General features: G+C 37.7%; 1 protein-coding gene across 1 annotated transcript in view; it reads right to left on the reverse strand.

Moving 5' to 3' along the window:
• Window positions 1-950: 950 nt before the first annotated feature.
• MTAP (methylthioadenosine phosphorylase) overlaps window positions 951-21,163 on the reverse strand; it is a 31,192-nt gene continuing 10,979 nt past the window's right edge. The window contains exons 3-8 of the mRNA XM_014258723.2: window positions 18,749-18,807; window positions 16,309-16,476; window positions 11,146-11,248; window positions 6,852-7,091; window positions 6,219-6,341; window positions 951-1,876 (exon numbers count right to left, since the gene is read on the reverse strand). Of these exons, the coding sequence (XP_014114198.1) occupies window positions 1,838-1,876; window positions 6,219-6,341; window positions 6,852-7,091; window positions 11,146-11,248; window positions 16,309-16,476; window positions 18,749-18,807 (732 nt within the window). The 3' untranslated portion in view covers window positions 951-1,837. The remainder of the gene's footprint in view (window positions 1,877-6,218; window positions 6,342-6,851; window positions 7,092-11,145; window positions 11,249-16,308; window positions 16,477-18,748; window positions 18,808-21,163) is intronic.

Below are 21,163 nucleotides of genomic sequence, written 5' to 3' on the forward strand. Positions count from 1 at the left end.
CAGGTCCCAGACCTCTGAGGGAAACCACCCATTCCTGGTTTCCACTTGGATACTGAGCTACTGACTGTAACTCTGGATGCAGCCGTCCTTACCTAGTGTTGTCACCTAGCCTTGCATATGAAGAATTTGTAACAGAAATGTGTAACAGAACCCACTATTTATGGAGCTGCTCTGTGCCACTTTGCTGTGACACTAAGTACTCAGTATATAAACAAAAAAAAATTGTGTAACAATTACCATTATATGTCACTACCAAACGCAAAAAGATAAACCCAAGGGGATTGAAAATGGATACCCAGAAAAAGCTCTCCTAGAACACTCAGATATGAAATTCCTGGCTCTGATCCATTTCTCCAAAACTGCTTGTGGAAGAAAGATAAACATGGAAATTCTTAAGGCTGGGTATATGATATTAGTGGAAGGCAATGAAAAGTATGTTCAAGCTCTGGCTCTTGCAATCTAAGTTCTTAAAAAACTACCAGGAAATAGAGGAAATTGGTTAAGCTATTTTCCCCAGTACCTGAAAAGCACCTCTACTGGTTTTGGTAGGAAGAATACACCCACATCTAAAGGCTTTCACAGCAGGAGACTGGGTGTCTAAAAGAAAAAGACTAGGAAGCTAAAGTGCTTGTGTACCTGCTTTCTTGTATTTTCCTTAGGATTAGTATTTTTTTTTTTTAATAGTACTATGAAGCCCCTTACCATTCATGTTTCTGATCTTTTCCTTGCATTGTGATCCATTTCCGCAGCAATCCCTGCTGTTCAGGGACTTAGAACCTAAGTTCTGAGCAGCACAGTATTTTATAAAAAGTGTCTTTCTGAAAGTGTTGTTTACAAGTTTTCACCACCAACCTGTTCCATGAATGGCAAAAATCACTGTGAGACATAATGACTAGAGGTAAATAAACATCCCCCCCACCCCCCCAGTTTCCACACATTTTGGACAAGCATACATTTCATTTGTTTTATTTACTAGACAAGAGTAGCAGGTTATTTTATTAAAATAAAACTGTATTAAAAAATTGAAATGCATACATTCGAACCACTCAAGCACATTCATCACTTAATACAGGAACTAAAATTGGAGCTGTTCAATGAAGCAGAAAATGGCCAGCGGAGTGTTTGGGACACTGTCAGCAAAGTACTTTTTCTGTACAGTTCTGTAAGTCATGTAAGTACATCTTCACACACAAATTTGTTTTAGGCATTACTTCAGTCTCCAACACTCCTTACAAAACTGCTGCTGTGACAGAACCACCACAATTATTAAACCATGTCTTCTAGCACACAAAACAAATACACTGCTTTTAAAAAAATCACTGGAATAAAAAATATGGATAATGTAGAAAAATAGTATAATTTTAATTTGAAACTTTGTCCAGTTTTTCTGTTATGTTTCTACTATGTTTCCAAAGTGAATTGTAACCATGTGCCTTGTTGAAGGAAAAGATGGGAGGTAGAAACAGCAACACAAATAGCCTGTGAATCTGAATTCTTATGAAACTGCAACAATATTACTTAGACATTCCTTTTCTATTATCAGTTAAAAGGTAGACAGAAGAGAGGTTACTGACTTTTTTTCCTCTGAGCACTGTAAGATACAGTTTATCAGTAGGGCTATTTATAGTTGAAAATGTACTCAAAATCTAATTTTAACCGTCTTATATGTGATCAAACCGACAAAGATTTAACAGCAGCCTTACACATGATCATTGGTCAATGTTTAGTCCATTCTTTTAAGCTTGTAACAATTTTTGAAGATATTATAACCTCTGAAAGTTCGAAAGTGATCCACTCTTCCTTGAAAGTACTGAAACTTCAAGGTCCATCCAGGTTGTTACTGCTTTGGCAGGATGACCGAACACTGCACCATTGTCTGAAATACAAAGTCACAGGAGATAAATGCTTCTTTTGCCAATGCAGAGAGAATTACTTTTCATTGTAAAGGTAGACTATGTAGCTTCCATTTGGGTTACAAACAGGTGTAACTCCTTTCATGTGCATAGTATCTCCAACTTTCTCCAACACCACAGAACTCAATATAATTACAAGGAAAGCATACACAGTCAAGGAGTTTTCATTACAACTTTTGCAAAGCTATGTGATAGGCTTATAGGTATGGAGAAAATGACCATATTGCAAAACCACCACATGATGGACTTTGGGCTCACAGCCTACAAATGAAAAATGGTGCAGCATGCTTTCTGTGACTTCTACATGACTTTCCATCAACTCTGAAGTACAGCTATCAGGAACAGAAACCAGACAGATGGCACTGACTGTGAGTGAATGAAATACTCAAGTTACGTAGGGACAGGCAACTTTGACACTAGCCACATTCAAGGGAAACATTTTGATCTCAGCTTTTGTGAGAAGTCCTTGGCATGAAAGTACCCCTGCACTTAGACCAATGCAACTTCAGTTGAAGTGAAGCCTTCATGAATTTTCCTACTCGTCTTTACTCACCTGAGCCAATATACTCTGATCACCTATGTACATTCACTGATTTCACTGATATACTTCTTGAGGAAGAAAATTACTCAAAAATATTTACAAGATTAGAGTTCTACATACAGAACCTAGGAACATAAGTTTCAGTTTGAGATAGACTATAAAAAATGACTGAAAAAGTATTTATGCCCTTCAACTTGTTACCTGTCACCTGTCAAATCACATAAATGCAATTTGACAATCACATGTGACTCCTTGATGAAGTGTATTGAAACACATCTGCAGTCACCTTACCCAATCTAAACTACCCTAGAGTATTCACTTACCACAGCTCTCAAAACACAGCATTATTCCTTGTATTGGAGATCTGACAAATACCATTTCTCAAAGGCTAGTACAGAAGTTCAAGAAAAAAGAAGGTAGTACCAGCAGGTTTCCCCGAGAGACAAGAAATTTACCTGAGGAGCACTCAAAAAAGCTCTTACACCTTACCACAAGCTGATCTTACAGCCACACTGTAAAAAAAAAAATCAGTACTAACAGGACATTCCTTTTTTCATAATAGTACAGATTCCCTCCTGATACTCATGGGGTTAAGCCTCATGAAGGTACAGAGTTCAATTCACAGTTATGATGAGCTAAAATTCTTTCCAACAGGACAGTTTTTTTCCTAACTAACACTTTTCTTAGCAAAGATACAAAAAAGTCTGCTTTTTCAGTTCCTATATGAAATTGTCTGCTCTCACCAATTCATTTATTTCATGGGCAATGAGCCCATGTTTTACATGATCAATTTTTGTTATGAATGCATTGGGTGCAGCTCTTGTTGCCTTTGACAGCTCTTCCCACTGTCAACTATAGACAAGCTCCCATTTCCTGAAAGCATCCCTAACATACCTGCACTTCCATCTACTCAGTTAACAGCATATCCAGCTGTGTATCACCCATGACTGACCAGCCTATCCAGAAATTTCCTTGACATCAACCAGAAATCACTTGGACCACTTGGATCAACAGCACTATCTGCATTTCCTGACACGTGACATAAATACCATGTGACCATACCCTGCCCTGCAAGAGTGAGGGCTTTAACCTGACACTGGGAAATGATCTCTTTACAGCAAGAAAGCCATGAAATACTGGCCTAAAGACATCTTAGACAGTTAAGAAATAGTAACTTTTAAAGTACAGTCACTGACATATCACAGATTAAATGATACATGAAAGAGAAGCAATGCAAGCAGCCTATCTTTTAACAAAAAAACAGCCTGTGGACATTTTATTTCAACACTGCAGTCTTTCCTAAAGACTACTGTGAGATTCAGTGATGACACTACTGGCATGTGTGTTAATCTGGAATGAATACCTGTATGGAAGGAGACAGAAAAATTACAGGTGGACAGAGACTGAAAGCACATTTTCTCCTGCCAGGTGAAGTTCCTCCTGTCATAGCAGCCAGATTACAGATCCTGGAGAAGAAAAGCTGTGTCTATGTAGAACTTTACTGTTTCAAGGGCTTCCCCAACACTAGAACAGACATTTGCAAATGCACCTTTGAGATGCATAGCTGTGGCCTGGATAAATGCTGTCACTGATTGTAGTGTACCAGCTGAAGTCTTACTCAGCTTGCTCCTTGTCTGTGTTCCTTAACACATTTCCACAGGGCATGCAAGAGGTGCTGCCTTCAAGCTCTAGGAAAAGGTGCCTCCAAAACAGATTAATACAAAAACCTCCATCATCTGGCCTTCAATACTCCCACTATAAAATATACTGAAATATACTACAAGACAATAGTTTTTAAAAACTCTTTATCGTTCAATCACACACTTGTACAGAGGCACATACATACACATATCTCTCCTTTTGCTACCCTGCAAAATTGCCTCTCTCATTCATTAACATCAGTCCTTCATCTGTTTTATTACCATTGAATTCCCCAAACAGGAAAATTTTTAGTCTTTCTTGATGTTCCTACATAAAATTAAAGGAAGCCTCCAAAGCCTCTGGAGCTTCAGAATCTCTCACTATTCCAGAGTTCTTGTTCTTTCAAGTCATTGACACTTATGGCTCCTACTTTCTTGATATAAAATTTCAATTCCCACTGCCTGTTTCCAGCTCTTCCAGTGCCTTCAGATCAACTCCCTTTCTCATTACACTATCACTCAAACCTATCTGCAAGGAACATTAACACCTAAGAATTGCAAGTGAAACTGTCTCAATATTCATCATTGATATGAGGTAGTAGGTATTTAAGAGAAAAAGTGTTAAGAAGTGACATTAGAACAGAGTGACCCTTCCTCTGGTGCATCACATTTTCTTCTTTCAGCAAACAGTACTTAGGGGACTGAGGTGGAAGAAGCACTTTACAATGAACTGAAAGAACAGCTGGCATTCATTTAAGGGGAGCACTGCAAATGTAGTGCCAGCTCTCTTTCACTCCGAATGAAGATTCAAGACAATCAAGCAAAGGAACACAAGAGGACACTGCTCACTTAACTATGCCTGCCAGAAACCAAGGCAGATTCATCAGTACTTAAACAGCATAATAGAGATTTCCTTTCATGCCAGTATGAAAAAAAGTGCCTGAGGAATATCTAGCACATTTTACATTATTATTCAAACTCCGAGTTTGCTGTATACGTAGGCATCTGTATTAAAAAAGTGCAATCCCATCCTATGAAAATGTTTTCCGTGGATCAGAGGGAAGAAATAATAGTAATTTTGTTACCTCCCTTATCCATCCACGATACAACTTCCTAATGAATGTGAAAGGGCAAGGAAAAAGTCAGTTACCACTATCATAACTGTTTCAGATAACCAGGTGAGGAAGATTAATGAAGATAATTCAGACACTCCTAGTGAAAAGTAGTTTTTTTCAGTAAAGAGTTGGCAAAAGACTAATTTCAAGAATTTGGGTTAGAATTCTACAAACCTGGCCTGGTTATTTATGCTTAAAAAGTGCAAGCTGAATTTTACTAAATACGTCTTCCCTTCATGACATTGACTAAACTAGAAATAAGAATCACTGATATGATGTATTGGGTTTGCATGGCCTGGTTTTGGTAGCAAGGGGCTGGCTATAGGCCCTGTGAGAAGCAGCTGGAAGCTTCTTCCATTCCCAGCAGAGCCAATCCCTGGTAGCTCTCATGTATGCCAGTGAAATACAGGAGATAAAAAACACAAGTAAACCTTGTGTAAGAAAAATTCTGCTTAAGAACTCCCTTGCCAATATATTTTGAAATGTTTTTCTTTTCCATATTTTTTCATGCACCTTGGACTTAAAACTATGGAGAACCCAATTCTAATAACTTCAAACTGGTTATAACTTTTCCTCTACTACATATTGAAGTAAGCATAATGGTTTTGGTTTGGTTCAGTCTCTTCTACTTGACTCTTCTTTGTGCCAAGATCCCAGATCAGGTTTTCATTTGGATACTCATTTATTTATGTCATATGAACACCTTATGGTTGATGTTTCACTTCATCAACCATATAAAGCTATCTGTTTTTTAAAAAACAAACGTTCAAAAGGGTTTTTTGACCTTTCTCAAAACTTCTTGTAAAGCTGAAGATCTTGGCAATAAAACTTGCAAGGATCATGTGGTATCTGTCCACCCTTCTTGAATGAATTTGGTTTCTTGAGGCATTTACTCTGTAATATTTTGATTTAAGCAAAACCACCCCGTAACATACACTTGTGTTATGTTTGACACACATACACACATACACATGTCCCTGTTACTCATCAGCCTCATTTTTGTACTTACTTTCAGAGTCTGCAGGGTGCTGGTCCATTCCATGGAGCCTATCTGAGGTATAGCAGTAAGGAGTATGCTTGTAGCCTTATTTGCATTCCCTTTCAGTGTCTTTAAAACTTTATCCACTGAAACCTAGAAATATAATACAACTGAGTGGTGTCTCTCAATTTTGACTGCACATATTTTAAATACCCAAATCAATTTAACTAAGAAGTGTAAAAGCAAAGCCTTAGAATATCAGTCTTTTTAGACAGTACAACTATTTTTTCCTCTGTGTGTGTATGGTTTATACTTCTGTATCACAAACACGAGAACTAAAACATATACACTGTTTTGCACAGAGCGCAATCAGACCAATCACAGGAAGACAAGTCACAAACAGAACTAATGAGTACTCACAGACCTCCTGATTCAGACAACAGGAAACAAAAGGTTTGCTAGTAGTGAGGCATGTTTATGAAAATGAATGAGATAGCAACAATTGACTCTATTCTTACTTTCACAAGTCATTCATCACAAATAACTCAGGGATACCAATGTAATTAAGAACAGATTTAGTACAGTATGTCATCTCTTATTAAAACCTACACATTCTCACCCAAATCCCTCAGGACAACACCAGAGGAAAAAAGCTTCACTCACTGCTTCTTCATGTTCCTTCCAGCAGTCATAATCCGTTGCCATGGCAATACTTGCATAACTCATTCCAGCTTCCTTTGCAAGAATCACTTCAGGCACTGTAGTCATGTTGATAACGTCAGCTCCCCAACTGCGAAACATGCAGCTTTCTGCTCGAGAGCTGAAACGAGGGCCTTCAATTGTGATCACTGTCCCTTTGGAATGACACTGGAGCCCCAGTTTCTTGGCAGTCTCAATAAGAACCTGCAAAACATGCCATTGTCGAGGAATGGAAATAATTCCCCTCTGCTTTTGCATTCCATCAAAAACTTGCAAACAAAAGAAGTTGGCTCTACACAAAGTAGTCATTTTTCATGTGTTGAAAAAAATCTTTCCAAAACCAAAGATGATTTCCTCACCCAACAAAGAAATTAATAGTGCTTGCAAAAGGGATGAATTTTAAGTCATCGAATTTTGCTAGTATCAGATGGACTACTGCTTTCAATGCAGACCAAGAAGACAGGGAAACAGAATTTTTTTGCACATTTAGACTGTGCCTCCAATGCAAACAGAACTGCAGGTAAAAGCACTCCACTGAGCACTACATTATCACATGGTGGAGCTGAGCCAGTGAAAACAGTAGTAAGAAATTCACATTTTGAAAGTAAAACTCCACAAGCACATACTTCAGTGTACCTTGGGAATCTGTGCAGAAATTATTACATTTTCCCATGTGAATGGCTGAGCTGTACACTGGACATAAAGCACATACTTCCCATCAGTATTTTAGTTCCAGTGAGAACCACATATATGGCAGAATAGTCCTGACTTTCTCTCTTGGTAATTGGCTTGGATAATGTCAGTTGATGCAGTCGGAATAAGAGGGTATTAGCCTAGGAAAATGGGACTAGGATACCCATCACTGTCTTGAGCAGGAAAGTTAAAGGAACTATTATGACATCTATTTAAAATGGCCATCAACAAAAAAAGAGAAAAAGAGGGAGAGGGAGAGGGAGAGGAAGAGGGAGAGGGAGAGGGAGAGGGAGAGGGAGAGGGAGAGGGAGAGGGAGAGGGAGAGGGAGAGGGAGAGGGAGGAGAGTACCACCAAAAATTGTGGTAGGCCAGGAGGGACCCTCATAACACAGAAGCAGTGAAAAACCTAGTCTGACACCACTAGAAGTAACTTCTTAGCCTCATGACTTACTCCATGTGGAGCAGCTTCTGTGCAAAACACTGAGATGCCTACACTCAACACAAACAGATACAACAAGCAGCAACAGCTCAAGTGTGTTACATGACCTTGTGGAGTGCCTTCTCCCTATCATATGGATCAGTGGATTGTGTGGAGCAGTGGATTTTGTGGAGCAGCACAACTACATAAAGCTGGAGTACCCACATCTTCCACTGCAGATGCATATAAACAGGTAAGTCTGCACTGTACCTGGGGTTGTAGTAACACCTGACACACCTACAGGTTGGAAGAAAAGATTGAGAGCAGCCCTGCTGAGAAGGACTTGGGGACAACGGATGATGAAAAACACAATATGACCTGACCATGTGCCCTTACAGCCCAGAAAGCCAATGGCATCCTGCATCCAAAGCAGTGTGGCCAGCAGGGTGAAGGAGTGGACTCTGCTCCTCTGCTCTGCTCCGGTGAGACCCTACTGGAACACTGCATCCAGCTCTGGGGTCCTTACTTTAAGAAAGACACAGAACTGTTGGAACAAGTACAGAGGAGAGCCACAAAATTAATAAGACAACTGGAGCACCTCCCCTGTGAAGACAGGCTGCTAAAGTTGGGGCTGTTCATCCTGGAGAAGAGAAGGCTGCTGGGAAATCTCATAGCAACCTTCCAGTATCTGAAGGGTTCTACGGGGAAGGTGGATAGGGACTCTCTGTCAGGAACTATAGTGATAAGACAAGGAATAACAGCCTCAAATAGAAAGAAGGAAAATTTAGGATATTAGGAAGAAAATTTTTAATTTAGGGTGGTGATACAGTGGGACAGGTTGCCAAAGGAGTTGTGGATGCTGCAACACTGGGAGTGTTCAAGGCATGGTTGATAAGGCCTTGAACATGTTCTACCAGAAGGTACTCCACCACATGGCAGTGGAAGCTGGGACTAGATAATCTTTAAGGTACTTCACCCCTTAAAATTCTATGATTAATTCTGTGCTGTAAGTTGATCTAATATTAATCACACCTAATATTTTGATTTATTGATGCTATTAATTCTGAATATATATTTAACTGAATGCCAGTTAATTACACTGTTAATAAATCAACAGACCAACTGACATGACATAACCACAGTTGAGCAGTACCTTTCTGAAACTCTTCACGAAGTTCCAGCTTTACTGCCTATAAGATGTTGTGTTGAGCCTCAGTTTCTAGAAGTAGCAATACCCAAGATACCCTATATTATTCAGAACTTCTGAACTCCATTTAGATTTTCATTTAATTTACCATGCATAAACCAACTAAACCAGATCATTTTAATATATTTGCACAAATGCAATATAATATGAAGGTTTCAGATGTTTTGATGCAAAATTCCTTAAATATTTTACATTCACGATTTTGGCTTTTTTATTATTATTGCATTTATTTATGAAATTCCTCTGAGCTGGGATAAACTGGGCTGAAATTAACCCAACAACTTTCAGACATAGTTTCAGGAAAAAATTTAAATCACTTTTATCTGGTATTTTCAAATAAAGTGAATATACACCTTCTCAATCTCACACAGAGCTCAAAATCCACATGTTCTCTAAAACATCTCTTAGGCTGATTAGAATGCACAGGCTAATCAGATAACGATCGCATGTGAGACTGGGAAGTACCTAAATGTTTTTTCTCTGCTTGAAAAGGCACATTTCTCTGCTGGCTTTTCAAAAAATGTAAAACCCAAATAACATCTCTAACTAGTTAACAACTGAAAGAAAACTAGTCTTGGTATATGCTTCCTGAAGTCTCAGGAAATGTCTTAATGTATGATTACTTACTTTTTAAAAAAAGTGACAATGTGAAGGACTTCCAATCACCAAAATAGTAACACTTTTTAATCCTTTTCTTAATAAACTCCTTGCATCTGCTGTGACATGATGTCATGCTCACAAGTAGAAAGAAACTAAATGACAACTAATCTTTGGTACGAGCATGTGGCTAGGCTCTTTTAGCAAGAAAAATGGAAAGTATTTTGCATAATTTACTGTTCAGTGACAGAAGGGTAAAAGCGTGCACATGTATAATACGCAGTAGTTTGTTTCTTCATGAGACCTAAAGTATCTTTTGCTCATTGTAAAACACCTTGGTTCCTAGTGTGGATGTCTCTAAACCACAGTGTGGCAAATTAACAAAAATAGCTCATAATGACACTGAAGCAAATTGGTGACAAAAGCAGAACAGCTCAGTAGTCCAAATGTTTGTACATGCTCTGGGTAGAGGTTGTGCCACCTGCTTCACAACTCAGCTTTGTCTTGATTGCAGAGAGCAGGTCTCTTAGATGAGTATGACTGATCCCATAAGTGCTCCTGCTCCTCTGAAGAATGTACTTGCAGCTACTACTGATCAGAGCATTCCACACCACCACAAAATATGCAGTTCAGTCTTCACCTTCCTTTTTCCTCAACTCTAGGAATACACTAAGGTGACATATTTAATCAGATATACTCCTCCCAAAAGCTTATAAAGGTACTGAAAAATAGAGAAGTGTTTCCACACTCTCTAGTCTGAGAAGCCTGAAAATCTTGGAGTGACACAACTGACAGCAACAATTAGGAATAAAAGGCAAATATAATTTGGTTTGTTTCAACACTTTGAAAGCTTCATTCTAAGTTTTCCACCACTCACCTCTACAATGCGCAAAAGCACAAATGCAATACTGCAATTTCTGTGAATGCTGAAGTACTACTTATTTAAATATTTAAGTATGTAGAGCGCCTCTACCATAGGTGCAGCTTTATTCAGAAAAATATGTAACTAATTTCTAATTCTAACTGTTTTGTTCACTTGCTTGTTTTTTTTGGCTGGTTACTTGATAAATAAGGATCTTCTGTCCTGTTACTATGACTCTGAGAAAATCTATATTGCCAACTGATTTCTTCTGCATACCTCCTCTAGGAAGACAGACACAAGACCTTTTATTTACCATGCCTTCCAAATGTTACATTCATCCTTAATACCATGATGTATCTGAGAAACAGGATAAAGAGGTGCATATTGCCTCTGTATTCTAAGACTGCACAATCATACTAATATATTACAAATAAGTGCCATAAAAACAACATTTCTTAATACTATTACAGAATTCACTAACCTCTCTGGTTTTAGTGCAGAATGGCTCAGCCATTGGAATATGACATACTCCTGAGAGAGTGGAATGCTGCCCATCATATAAAGTACAATGTCTTTTAGTTGTCCTAGAAAAGCAGAAAACTTGCTTAGAGAAAACAGAAAAATAAAGCAATAAATTGATACAAATCAAAAAACACAGCATCCCTGGGAGAGGAAGAAAAAATCAGTATGATATTAGCGACCACCTGTAATCTTGTTCTTTCTCTGTACAAAACCTTTGAGAATTGACCTGATGAGTATAAAACTGTTACTCCACTAGTGCATTGTCATAATTCATTATGAAAATCTTTCGTTAACCAAGACAGAGAAATGCTGATTTTTTCCTAAATAACACAAACAGCCCTATTGTGATGCCATTCCTAATTTAACAGTCAGGCATGTAACCTCTGGAAAAAATGTAAGCTTTAAGAAAATGAAGGAATAAAATCTCAATTACCACAAGGCTGCTCATATTACTGCATTCTTATATTGAAATGATGGGAATTTATAGGAACAGCTTCCAGCATGAAGGAAGTGTGAATTCAACCAGAAAAACCTTGAACAGGATGTCTTCATGTTCTTAGTAAGATCACACACACATGCAGTAGTAGCTTCCAAGTAGAAGAACACTTTTTTTCTCTTCTTTCAATGGATGGAAATGATCAAACAAGTTGGAATTACCATCCAGAATGCCATTTTGGAACCCTTGTAGTTCTACCGTGTAGAACTACCATGTAGTGGTAGTAGGAACCTAGTGCTACCCACTACCACTTTACCCTCAAATGCACTGCCTCAAGCAAATCTACCCAATCGGATGGCGCAAATCCTCTGGAACAATGTTCTCAGACATTCACTTCTTCCCTACAGTGTGTCACATATTGTCCTTTACAGGAGAAAATAAAGACAACAGCCAAATTCAATCCACAGTTGAAATACAAAGTATCTGTTGGTAATACTTTTTATAACAGCTCCCAAATAAAGTCACTAGGAAATATTTAAATGAAGTTTTTAAATACAACTTGCATGTTAAGAGTAGTTTTGGACAAAAAAATGCATCAATAGAGTAGCCTTAAGAATGTGATTATAAAATAGGAAAGAGATGAACAAATTAAAACCATCTGGAAAATGGGAAGGAGCTGTAAAAAATCAGTTGAAACACTAAAATTAATTATCTTTTATGGGATACTGAAATGCTGCAAATAGCATATATGCTATTTTTCACACTTTTCTATTTTGTATGCTAATGAATTATTTAGAGTTGGAGGAAATGGTAAAAGTCACAATCCATTTCCTGCATTAAGGTACTTCAGATGTTGTTAGGCACTTTCAATCAGAAAAGCCCAAGGAAAGATCTAATATGCATAAATATTAATATCTGACTTTCGGATATCCTGTGCTCTTTGAAAAGAATGGCCACATCACTACATGGCCTCATAAAGAAATCCTACTACATTTAGCACCACTCATACAAACTGCATGGCTCTAAGTAACAACAGTAAGACCTATAACTGCTTCGATCAATGGACGACATAAGATGATTTATCTTCTACATCTATTGTAGTTTAAACCCACCTGGAAATTAAACCCCACTAAACCCCTGTACCTGCAGCAACAGCCACACTTTTAATCTGACAAAAAGGTGGCTTTTGCCCCTTCATTTTGGTTTTATGACAGTAACACTGGATTTTCTGGCAATTCTGACTATGACTGATTCTAGGAAGCAAAATACAACTCAATAAATGAACAAACCAGTCATTTCCATCTGTGACAAACAGTTCTCTACCACTTCCATCATCACCTTCCTCCTTCTTCCAGTAGTGTTGAATTATCAAAATATTGGTAATTAAAGAACAAAATGTAAATTCAGACTGGCATAAGCATATAAAAAGCAGTCTCAGTATGCTCTGCATCTTCAGGGACACTAAAAGAAAATGATACAAAAAAATTTACAGGCAGTAATAATAACTGCAGCAATTGCAGTTGTGTTTGTGACACAGAACAGAAACAATTAAACTCGCAACTGTTACAGGAAGCTATTTTCTCCACCTCCCCAGATGAGCTCAGTCATTCAAGTAAAGTAGTTAGTCTTTTCTTCTCTTCCTAGCAAATATCAGCAGCAAACCAAACAAAAAGTATTCAAAAGCCCCCAATTAGTCTCATGTATTCAACTGATTAACAGTACTACAATTTACTAACAGGAGTCAAAGGCAGAAAAAAATTATCCTATGTTTTTGAAGTACCTTTTTAAAGAAGAGAACAACTTTTGCAGCTTAGAGTAGCAAGTGGCTACTTTTGGATTTGGAAGCAAAGAGAACACAATATATGTATTTCTGTTATTTATTTAATAAAATGTATATTTTATTGTTTAAATACACAAAATAATAAGCATAAAGAAAGCAGAGACTACATATGGAATCAAACACTAGCTGTGGTAATGACTTGCAGAATTAGGCTGTCAAAAATTTGGAAATCTTATGTAGTTCTAATTACATCTATTCAGTGTTTCATACTGTAAGTCAATCCCATGCTAGGCAGAAGTCCTAAACAATTCCTTATATTGGAATCCCACCATTAATTTCACAGTGTGTATGCTGAAGGAGAACAAATTACAGTAGCTGCCTACAGTTTTCTGCTCAGTTCTAGCTCTTCTTCCACTCCTATTCACTATTCCCTCTTTTTGCTTCACACCTGTAAGGAGAACTGAGAACAGGAACTCTCCCTATGGAGAATATATATAGATAGAACCCAGATATTAAAAGGTACCTGGACACCAGAAGTCACTGATTTTAATTGTGGCCTGAGTAAATCCTTGCCATCTAGACCACAACTTCTTTCCTATGTACTGCCTGGCACGGGTCAACCACTATATAGAATCCAGAATACCTTTCAAGAAGAATAATTGACTGTTTTTGCAATTTTAACCAGTACCCTCTTTCCAAGACTATTAACACTGTTTGCATGACCCTGATCTTTCATTAGAAGGTATTTCAGAAAAATTCCATCTTTTCAGACTTTGGTGGAGAACTAAAATATTCTGTTCCATGAAAATACCTTCCCATCAGTAGCACTGTTGGCATAATGACTTATATAATGCAATCACTCTTAGACTGCTGTGAAGGGCTAAATGCAGACTCTATCTCCAAAGACCTGGCAGTCTAACACTCCCTGGCATAGAACATGATGAGAAAAAGATGACACAGGAATTCAGCTGTCAAGAGACAGACTATTACAATATATCAGTTTGCTGAATTAAACTGCAAGTTTGAGATTATTTTAAAATTCATATTACATACAATTTTCCACAGTGAAACATTTTCATATGCTTTTCTGAGAAGCTTTTTGATTTCCTGGTGCCATTAAACAAGTCACAACAAGTTTCCATTTGCCTACATCAAAATGAAAACTTGCATGTCCAAACAAAACATTGCTCATAAATAGGTTACACCATTACAACTGGTGACCATCTGAATAAACTCTAAATGAAAACATAGATCACAGAACAGCTGAGAGTAGAAGTGGCCTCTCAAGGTCACACGGAGGTCTACCTAAAATGGGCTATCCAGGTCCATAACCAGATGGCTTTGAGTATCTTCAAAGATGGAGATTCTGTCACCTCTCTGAGCAACCTGTGTCGGTACTCAGAAACCTTCAGTAAAAAGTGTTCACTGATGCCCAGAGGAAACCTCCCGTGTTTCAGTCTGTTCCTACTATCTCTGACCCTGTGCGCTGCTGGACAGAGCCTGGCTTCTTCTACGTGCCCTTCCTTCAGGTATTTCTATAGATTAATAATATTACCCTTGAGTCTAGTCTTCTCCAGGCTGAACAGTCCCACTGTCTGAGCCTCTCCTCTTGGGAGAGATGTTCCAGTCCTTTAGCATCTTCGTCGTCCAATGCTGGGCTCTCTCTGGTACGTCCATGTCCAAATTGCACTGTGCAGCCCAGAACAGGATACAGTACTCCAGGTGTGGTTCACCAATGGTAAACAGAGGCTCCCTTCACTTACCCAGGAGTCTGCCAGGTGCTAATGCAGTCTAAATAACTGGTGCTTGACTCACAATCATCCAAACTGTGTCCTCAAGTCTGTTTAATATCTTTCGTATATAAATCAGTATCAATACCAAAAAAAAAAAAATAGCACTGTCAGCAATATAGCTGATATTCACCCAAAAATCAACTCCAGTTTAACAGGAAGCATTTTATATGGGGCTTGCACTTGCAGAGTACTTAGTAATTTAGATACGCTGTATCTAAAACCTACTCTTATAAGAAAAACACATGGAAAAAAAAAAAGTCAGTATGTCAAAATTTGAATAGCACTGCAGTGCAGGTAACAAATCTAGGTTTACATGCTCAGTTGGCAATCAAATATTACCAGCAGCACCACAAATGCCCTAAGAAGCTGCATAAGCCATTTTAAACACTTCCAATTAGGTGGAATACCCAAATAAGACTTCAAGATATAATACACCTCCAAGTATTAAATGTAAATTTACCTTTAAAATGTGCAACCAGATCTTTGAACTATTGGTGTTGCTGGTGATCTTTAAATGTAGCTTTATTTTGTCCCTGGCATTGCTTGAATTTTTCCAGTCAGATAGTCAAGGAGGATAGGACCGACTGATGTACAGACTTTGGAAACAAATTTACTTCCTTATGATTCTTAACAAATCAGATATGCAAGCATCTATTCTTGTTTTAAAACAACCTCCTCTTTTTTGCTACTGTGCTGCATTTATCTTTGTTGTGCAAACCTCATTATTATAACATGTATTTTCCTAGATGATTCCTACTATGTTTTCTTGTACATTTCATTTCAGATTCTTCATAAATCTTGGAATAGCCTTTGCTCTTATTCATGTTTCTATCCCACATCTGACAATAGAAGATTTATTTTACTTCTGAACAGTCTTCCCATAGAGCTATACTTTAGCTCATTCATGGCTATTCTTCAAAGCCTGGTGCTTCTGTGTCTGTTAGAATGGAACTTCTTATAATCACATTCCCATTTCCTATCATATTTTCTTGTACAAATCTCTTTTTGACAGAAGAACCGAGGCTATCATTTTATTTTACAAAAACTTAATTTAACATGAACATGTTATTATATGGTTTAACCCCATTTGTCCTCTTTTTTCTCCTTACTCACCTGTCAATAAACTGGTCAATTATGACAAGATCACCAGGTTGTATTTCCTCTCGTAATGAACCACAGGCAGTAGTTACTAATACATGGGAACAATTTTCTTCTTTTAATGCCCAGATATTGGCACGGTAATTGACGTTTGATGGCATAATTGTATGATGCCTTCCATGTCTGCAAAGATACATGAAGCAAGACAGTAAAATAAATCAGACTGAAGTTGCCTTCCTTCTCCCAATAAGGAGAATTTCAAGAAACTTATTTCCCATAAAAATATTGGAAGTGGAACTGACTATTTCAGCTACTTCTGGTATATTTTGTTTTCCTAAATATATTGAACTTCTCTTGGAATTCAATTTAAGAAGCAGTGGTGTAATTTTCTTTTTAAATGCAAAATTTTAAGTTCAAGACTGTAATGAAAAGAATCTTAAAAATACAATTCAAATACACTTCAGCAGCTCTGAGATTAAAATAAGCATTTTTCTCTGAATCCCCTAAGTCAGTTCCATAGATTCTGAAACCCCTTTTCCATACACTACAGGAGGTTCTTAAGATTTATATACACCTCCATGAATTTTCTCCTGAAGAAAGGAGAATCTGCCCAGAAGCACAGCTTGTATTCTCCCACACAATGAGCGGCACATCACAGAACGCTGTATTCTAATCTGTCATCTTTCCAAAGAAAACTGTAGAATCATCACATTTTTCTCATTGTTCTTTAAGTGATCTGACAGCTTTCATAAATTAAAATAATGCTTTCACACTGCTGTAGTATTCTTTTTCACCAAGACAGGAAATACTTGCTCTTATAAGCATGAGCTTTTGTGCTATGTCTGCTACAGAAGCACATCATTTACATGATTAAACACATCAGAAAATTGTTTCAGCCATGTAAGAGAAAAGAAGGAACTTTCTCAAATTATTTTTTTCAGAGGCAAAAAAGCCCTAAGAATTTGATCATTCAGGAACTGCACGCAACATGACAGTCAGGATTTCCATGTTGTCATTAGCATTTCTGATAATCTACTAAGCACACAGATTTATTGCTTTATTGCAGTTGCTGTCATAATCCTCTTATAGAATATACATGCCTTTTTTTTTCCAATATGCTTCAGAAGCCAAAACACCAAGAAAAGTTCGCAGGTACCTTAGCCCTAAAAGTAAACTCACAAGGTTTCTATATGAATGGTCATAAACCCCAGGGAGAAAGTAGACCACAGCCAAGTTGTTCAGACATCTGTGGTCCAAGGTCTAGTTTGAAACAGTACAGCTATGAGAACTTGACTTAGCAGCTCATTTGAGAAAATGAGAAAAACGTTGTCCAGGTATAATGAAATATATAAACAAAATCCATGAAAGATAAGAAAAGCAAAACCACAGACAGAAGTGTAGTTGCAGAGATGGTTAGCAGTCAGCAGCTTTAATGGAAAAACACTGGAATGAGAAGAATTGCGGCCCCGAGTGCACCACTGGGTCCTAAGTGCCCTATCTAGTCTCACCCTGGGCCTCCACAGAAACTCCTGATGCCTGTGAGTGCTCCTACCTCTGAGCTCAGGACCCAGTCTTCACTCCTGGCCTGAGCTATGTCACAGTGTGCCAGTCCCCAGGCCGGTCTCCCCACAGCCTTCAGACCTATGCTGTAGTTCGTCTCCAGAGTGGGATGGGCTTTAGACACATGCTACAGCCTTATCTCTCACCTCCTATGGTTCCTGCCTGGATTCCCTGGATGGATCCTGTGCTTGACTAATTACCTTGACTTGGCCTGCTGATAGACCCTGTCATCAGCACCTGCTCTGTCCATTCTGCCCAGATGCTGCAAACTGTGTATGTATTCTTACATTTAATCCAGTACCATGTTGGTCTTAAACATCCGTGGTTACACCAGCATGTAATTTCCACACATTCATCTGCAGATCCTGCTTCCAGAGTCTCTTCAAGTATAGTAATAAAAACGGCACAGGCAGGCAGAACTGCAGGGTATGCAGCTCCAAAGCAGTAATTTTAACAGAAAGAGGACTCAATAATCTAAGGGAATAATTTGGAGGAGTTTACAGTGGAATCAGAGACACAGCTAATCTGGAAGCAGACATTTTCTCTAATTCACAAAGGAAGTCTGCAAATATAGTGAGCAGATGAATTCATTAGAAAGGTTATAAGCATCACCTACCTAACATCAGAGCAGGTGGCCTTGAAGGCTGCCATTCTTACTAGGGGATTATCTCCCACTGGATTTTTTTATCTAAGCTAGACATCATTTTTAATACTCTCAGTCCTTGAAGCATCAAATTTGCTTATGAAAAAACCCAGACTTGTGCTGGACTTTGTTAGTAACCACACAGAGCAAGATGATGTCAGAGCACAAATTCAGTTCACCTAATGAAAAGAGAAAAAATTCAGAAAAAACTTTAAGAAGCTTAACACAAACCCCCTGAAAATGCTCATTTACCTTGCTAAGAGCACACAGTCCACATTTTTGATCTTTCCCAAAATCAAAGCATCCGATGGCTGCAAACAAGCATATAAGAATGAGTTACCATCTCACCATCACATTACAAACATTTACTACTACCTAAAGATAAGTGCAACAGTTATGGAACAAAATACTTGTTACCACTGTACTCTCACATTTTCTTGAGCTCAGCTCTGTAATTTGATATGGCAGATTAGTAGAACAGCCTGGAACAGGAAATCAGACTTGAGACAGGAAGGATTACCACAAATTTTCTCTGTTCATACTAACATTAACATTGCAACTCTTTACATGGGGTTTGAAACTATAATACTTTCTAATATATCAAAAGAACATTTCAAACACAAAAATAGTAGCATGCACATGCTACCATCAAATTGGTTAGCATGACTCACTCTTGTAAACTTCAGTTTATTTTTGCTAAATAGGTGCCATTCTCTACTAAAGCCCGCTTCCAACATAAAGAACATTTAATCTCTGCTTTTCCATAACACTTGCAATTCTCTTCTCTGTCCTCTTTCTAACTTGGGCTCACAACAGGGTGTGAAGGTGTGATTCCTTCAACCCGCCCCTCATTTCACCCCCAGCTTCCTGAAAAACTCACTCTTCCCTGCTGCTGGGAGTCCTGCTTTTGGGAAATGGAATGTGATATAGCAGACAAATTCTGGTACATAAGTGGCACAAGCAGTGCTGTGTTTGCTCAGCCCAGTTACGCCTCTTAGAGCTACACAACAAGAAAATACAATCTTCCTGACTACTCACCAGCCAGGACAACAAAGCATTTTGATTTTAGCTGTCCAGCTGGAACATGTACCTTGCCACAGAGATGGATCATCCTGCCCATGAGAGGCAGCCTTCAAGTCATCAATCACCATTACAATAAATTACCTGATCTGCGGGCTGTGTTCTGCTCCTGGCCTTCAGGGACCTGTAATATACTATGTCATAGCTTTCCTTTTTGTTAAAACAGCTACTAATAAAATCATGGTTTATTTGCTGATCACAAGTCTGTAAGTGTCTTGACTTACATATTTGCATTTAGAAATGTTCTGTTACCAGTTACTTGATAGAAAACAAATAAAATTATAATGCTAGATGCAAGATTTCAATTAGCATTTAGTTTTACAGCTGATTTTATTATATTATTATGTTGTAACATATATATTATATTATTAGATTCTAATTGTATTATGATTTTATTACAGTATTATATTATTATTTATTATATTATTATGATTTTACAGTTGATTTTATTATACTCTTGAAAATTAGCAGAGATTGACAATGAAGTGATAAGGGAATCCCATGTTAAAGATACCCATTTCTAATAAAAACATCACCTTCTACTTCCTATTGGATCTTTTTGGTAATTATTCATGTGAAAGCTCTCCAAAGCACCATAACTTACTCAATCACCTATATTTAAATTCTGGCAGACATTTACTACTTCTTTTTTAAAAAAGGGAACATTCCAGAAAATTTATGTTTAGAACTGTAGTTATTATTTTTTTTTTTCAAGTCTCCATTTAATATTAAACCATTGATATTTAAGTGTTTAATCTTTACCTTATGTATACTCTTCTCAAACAAACATGGCTTTAAGAGTGAAATTTCACACAGAGCCTTGCTGTCTAGTGGCCAAGGCAACTTGCAATTCCAACATTCCATAACAAAGAACGTTCACAAAAGTTAGCATCTGGAATTTTGTTTTGTTTACACATATTTGCTGTGTTAAGTAATAAGCACTTATTAAAATTGGGCACTTAAGTCCCCAAAAGACTACAAAAATACTCTTAAAATTTAAAGAGGATTTCTAGCAAAAGCTCTTGCCTCCCATCAAAAAGGTCAGTAAGTTGAAGACAGGGCTCTTTGCTTTATAAGTAACAGATTCAAGTTAATTGCAAAAGGTAGTTTTAAGTTTATATCCATTTTCAAAAGCCTTGGGGTAGTTTTATATTCACTCCCACCACAGAACTCCACCAAATTCTGGCATACATCATTGACGATGCAGAAAGAACATAACACCTTTGAAATTCACAGGCTTCAAAATCTAGTTGCCGCAGCCAGTTTCCTTCCCTATCTGCTCATATCAGAACACCATCTGAGGGCAAGACACCTGATCCCTTTGCAATAATTTTCATTAAATGCATTCTGTATATTTTCCAGGTGATATACTGAATATCTTTTTGGCACATGATTTCTAGAAAAATGGAAGAGAAAAATAAATACTTGGAACAAAGAGAGCACTGCTAAGTGGTGAATGGACAGTTTAAGAAAAGAATTGCAGAAACTGCATCACAGTTCATTAAAAGACATTAAATAAAGATCATACAATCACAGAATTGTTAAGATTGGAAAGACCTGCGGAGATGTGCTAGTCCAGCCTTCCTC

The sequence above is a fragment of the Pseudopodoces humilis genome, chromosome 4 (genome assembly GCF_049639895.1).
Source record: "Pseudopodoces humilis isolate 2021_Gansu_Grassland_sample_001 chromosome 4, ASM4963989v1, whole genome shotgun sequence".
Taxonomy (NCBI): Eukaryota; Metazoa; Chordata; class Aves; order Passeriformes; family Paridae; genus Pseudopodoces; species Pseudopodoces humilis.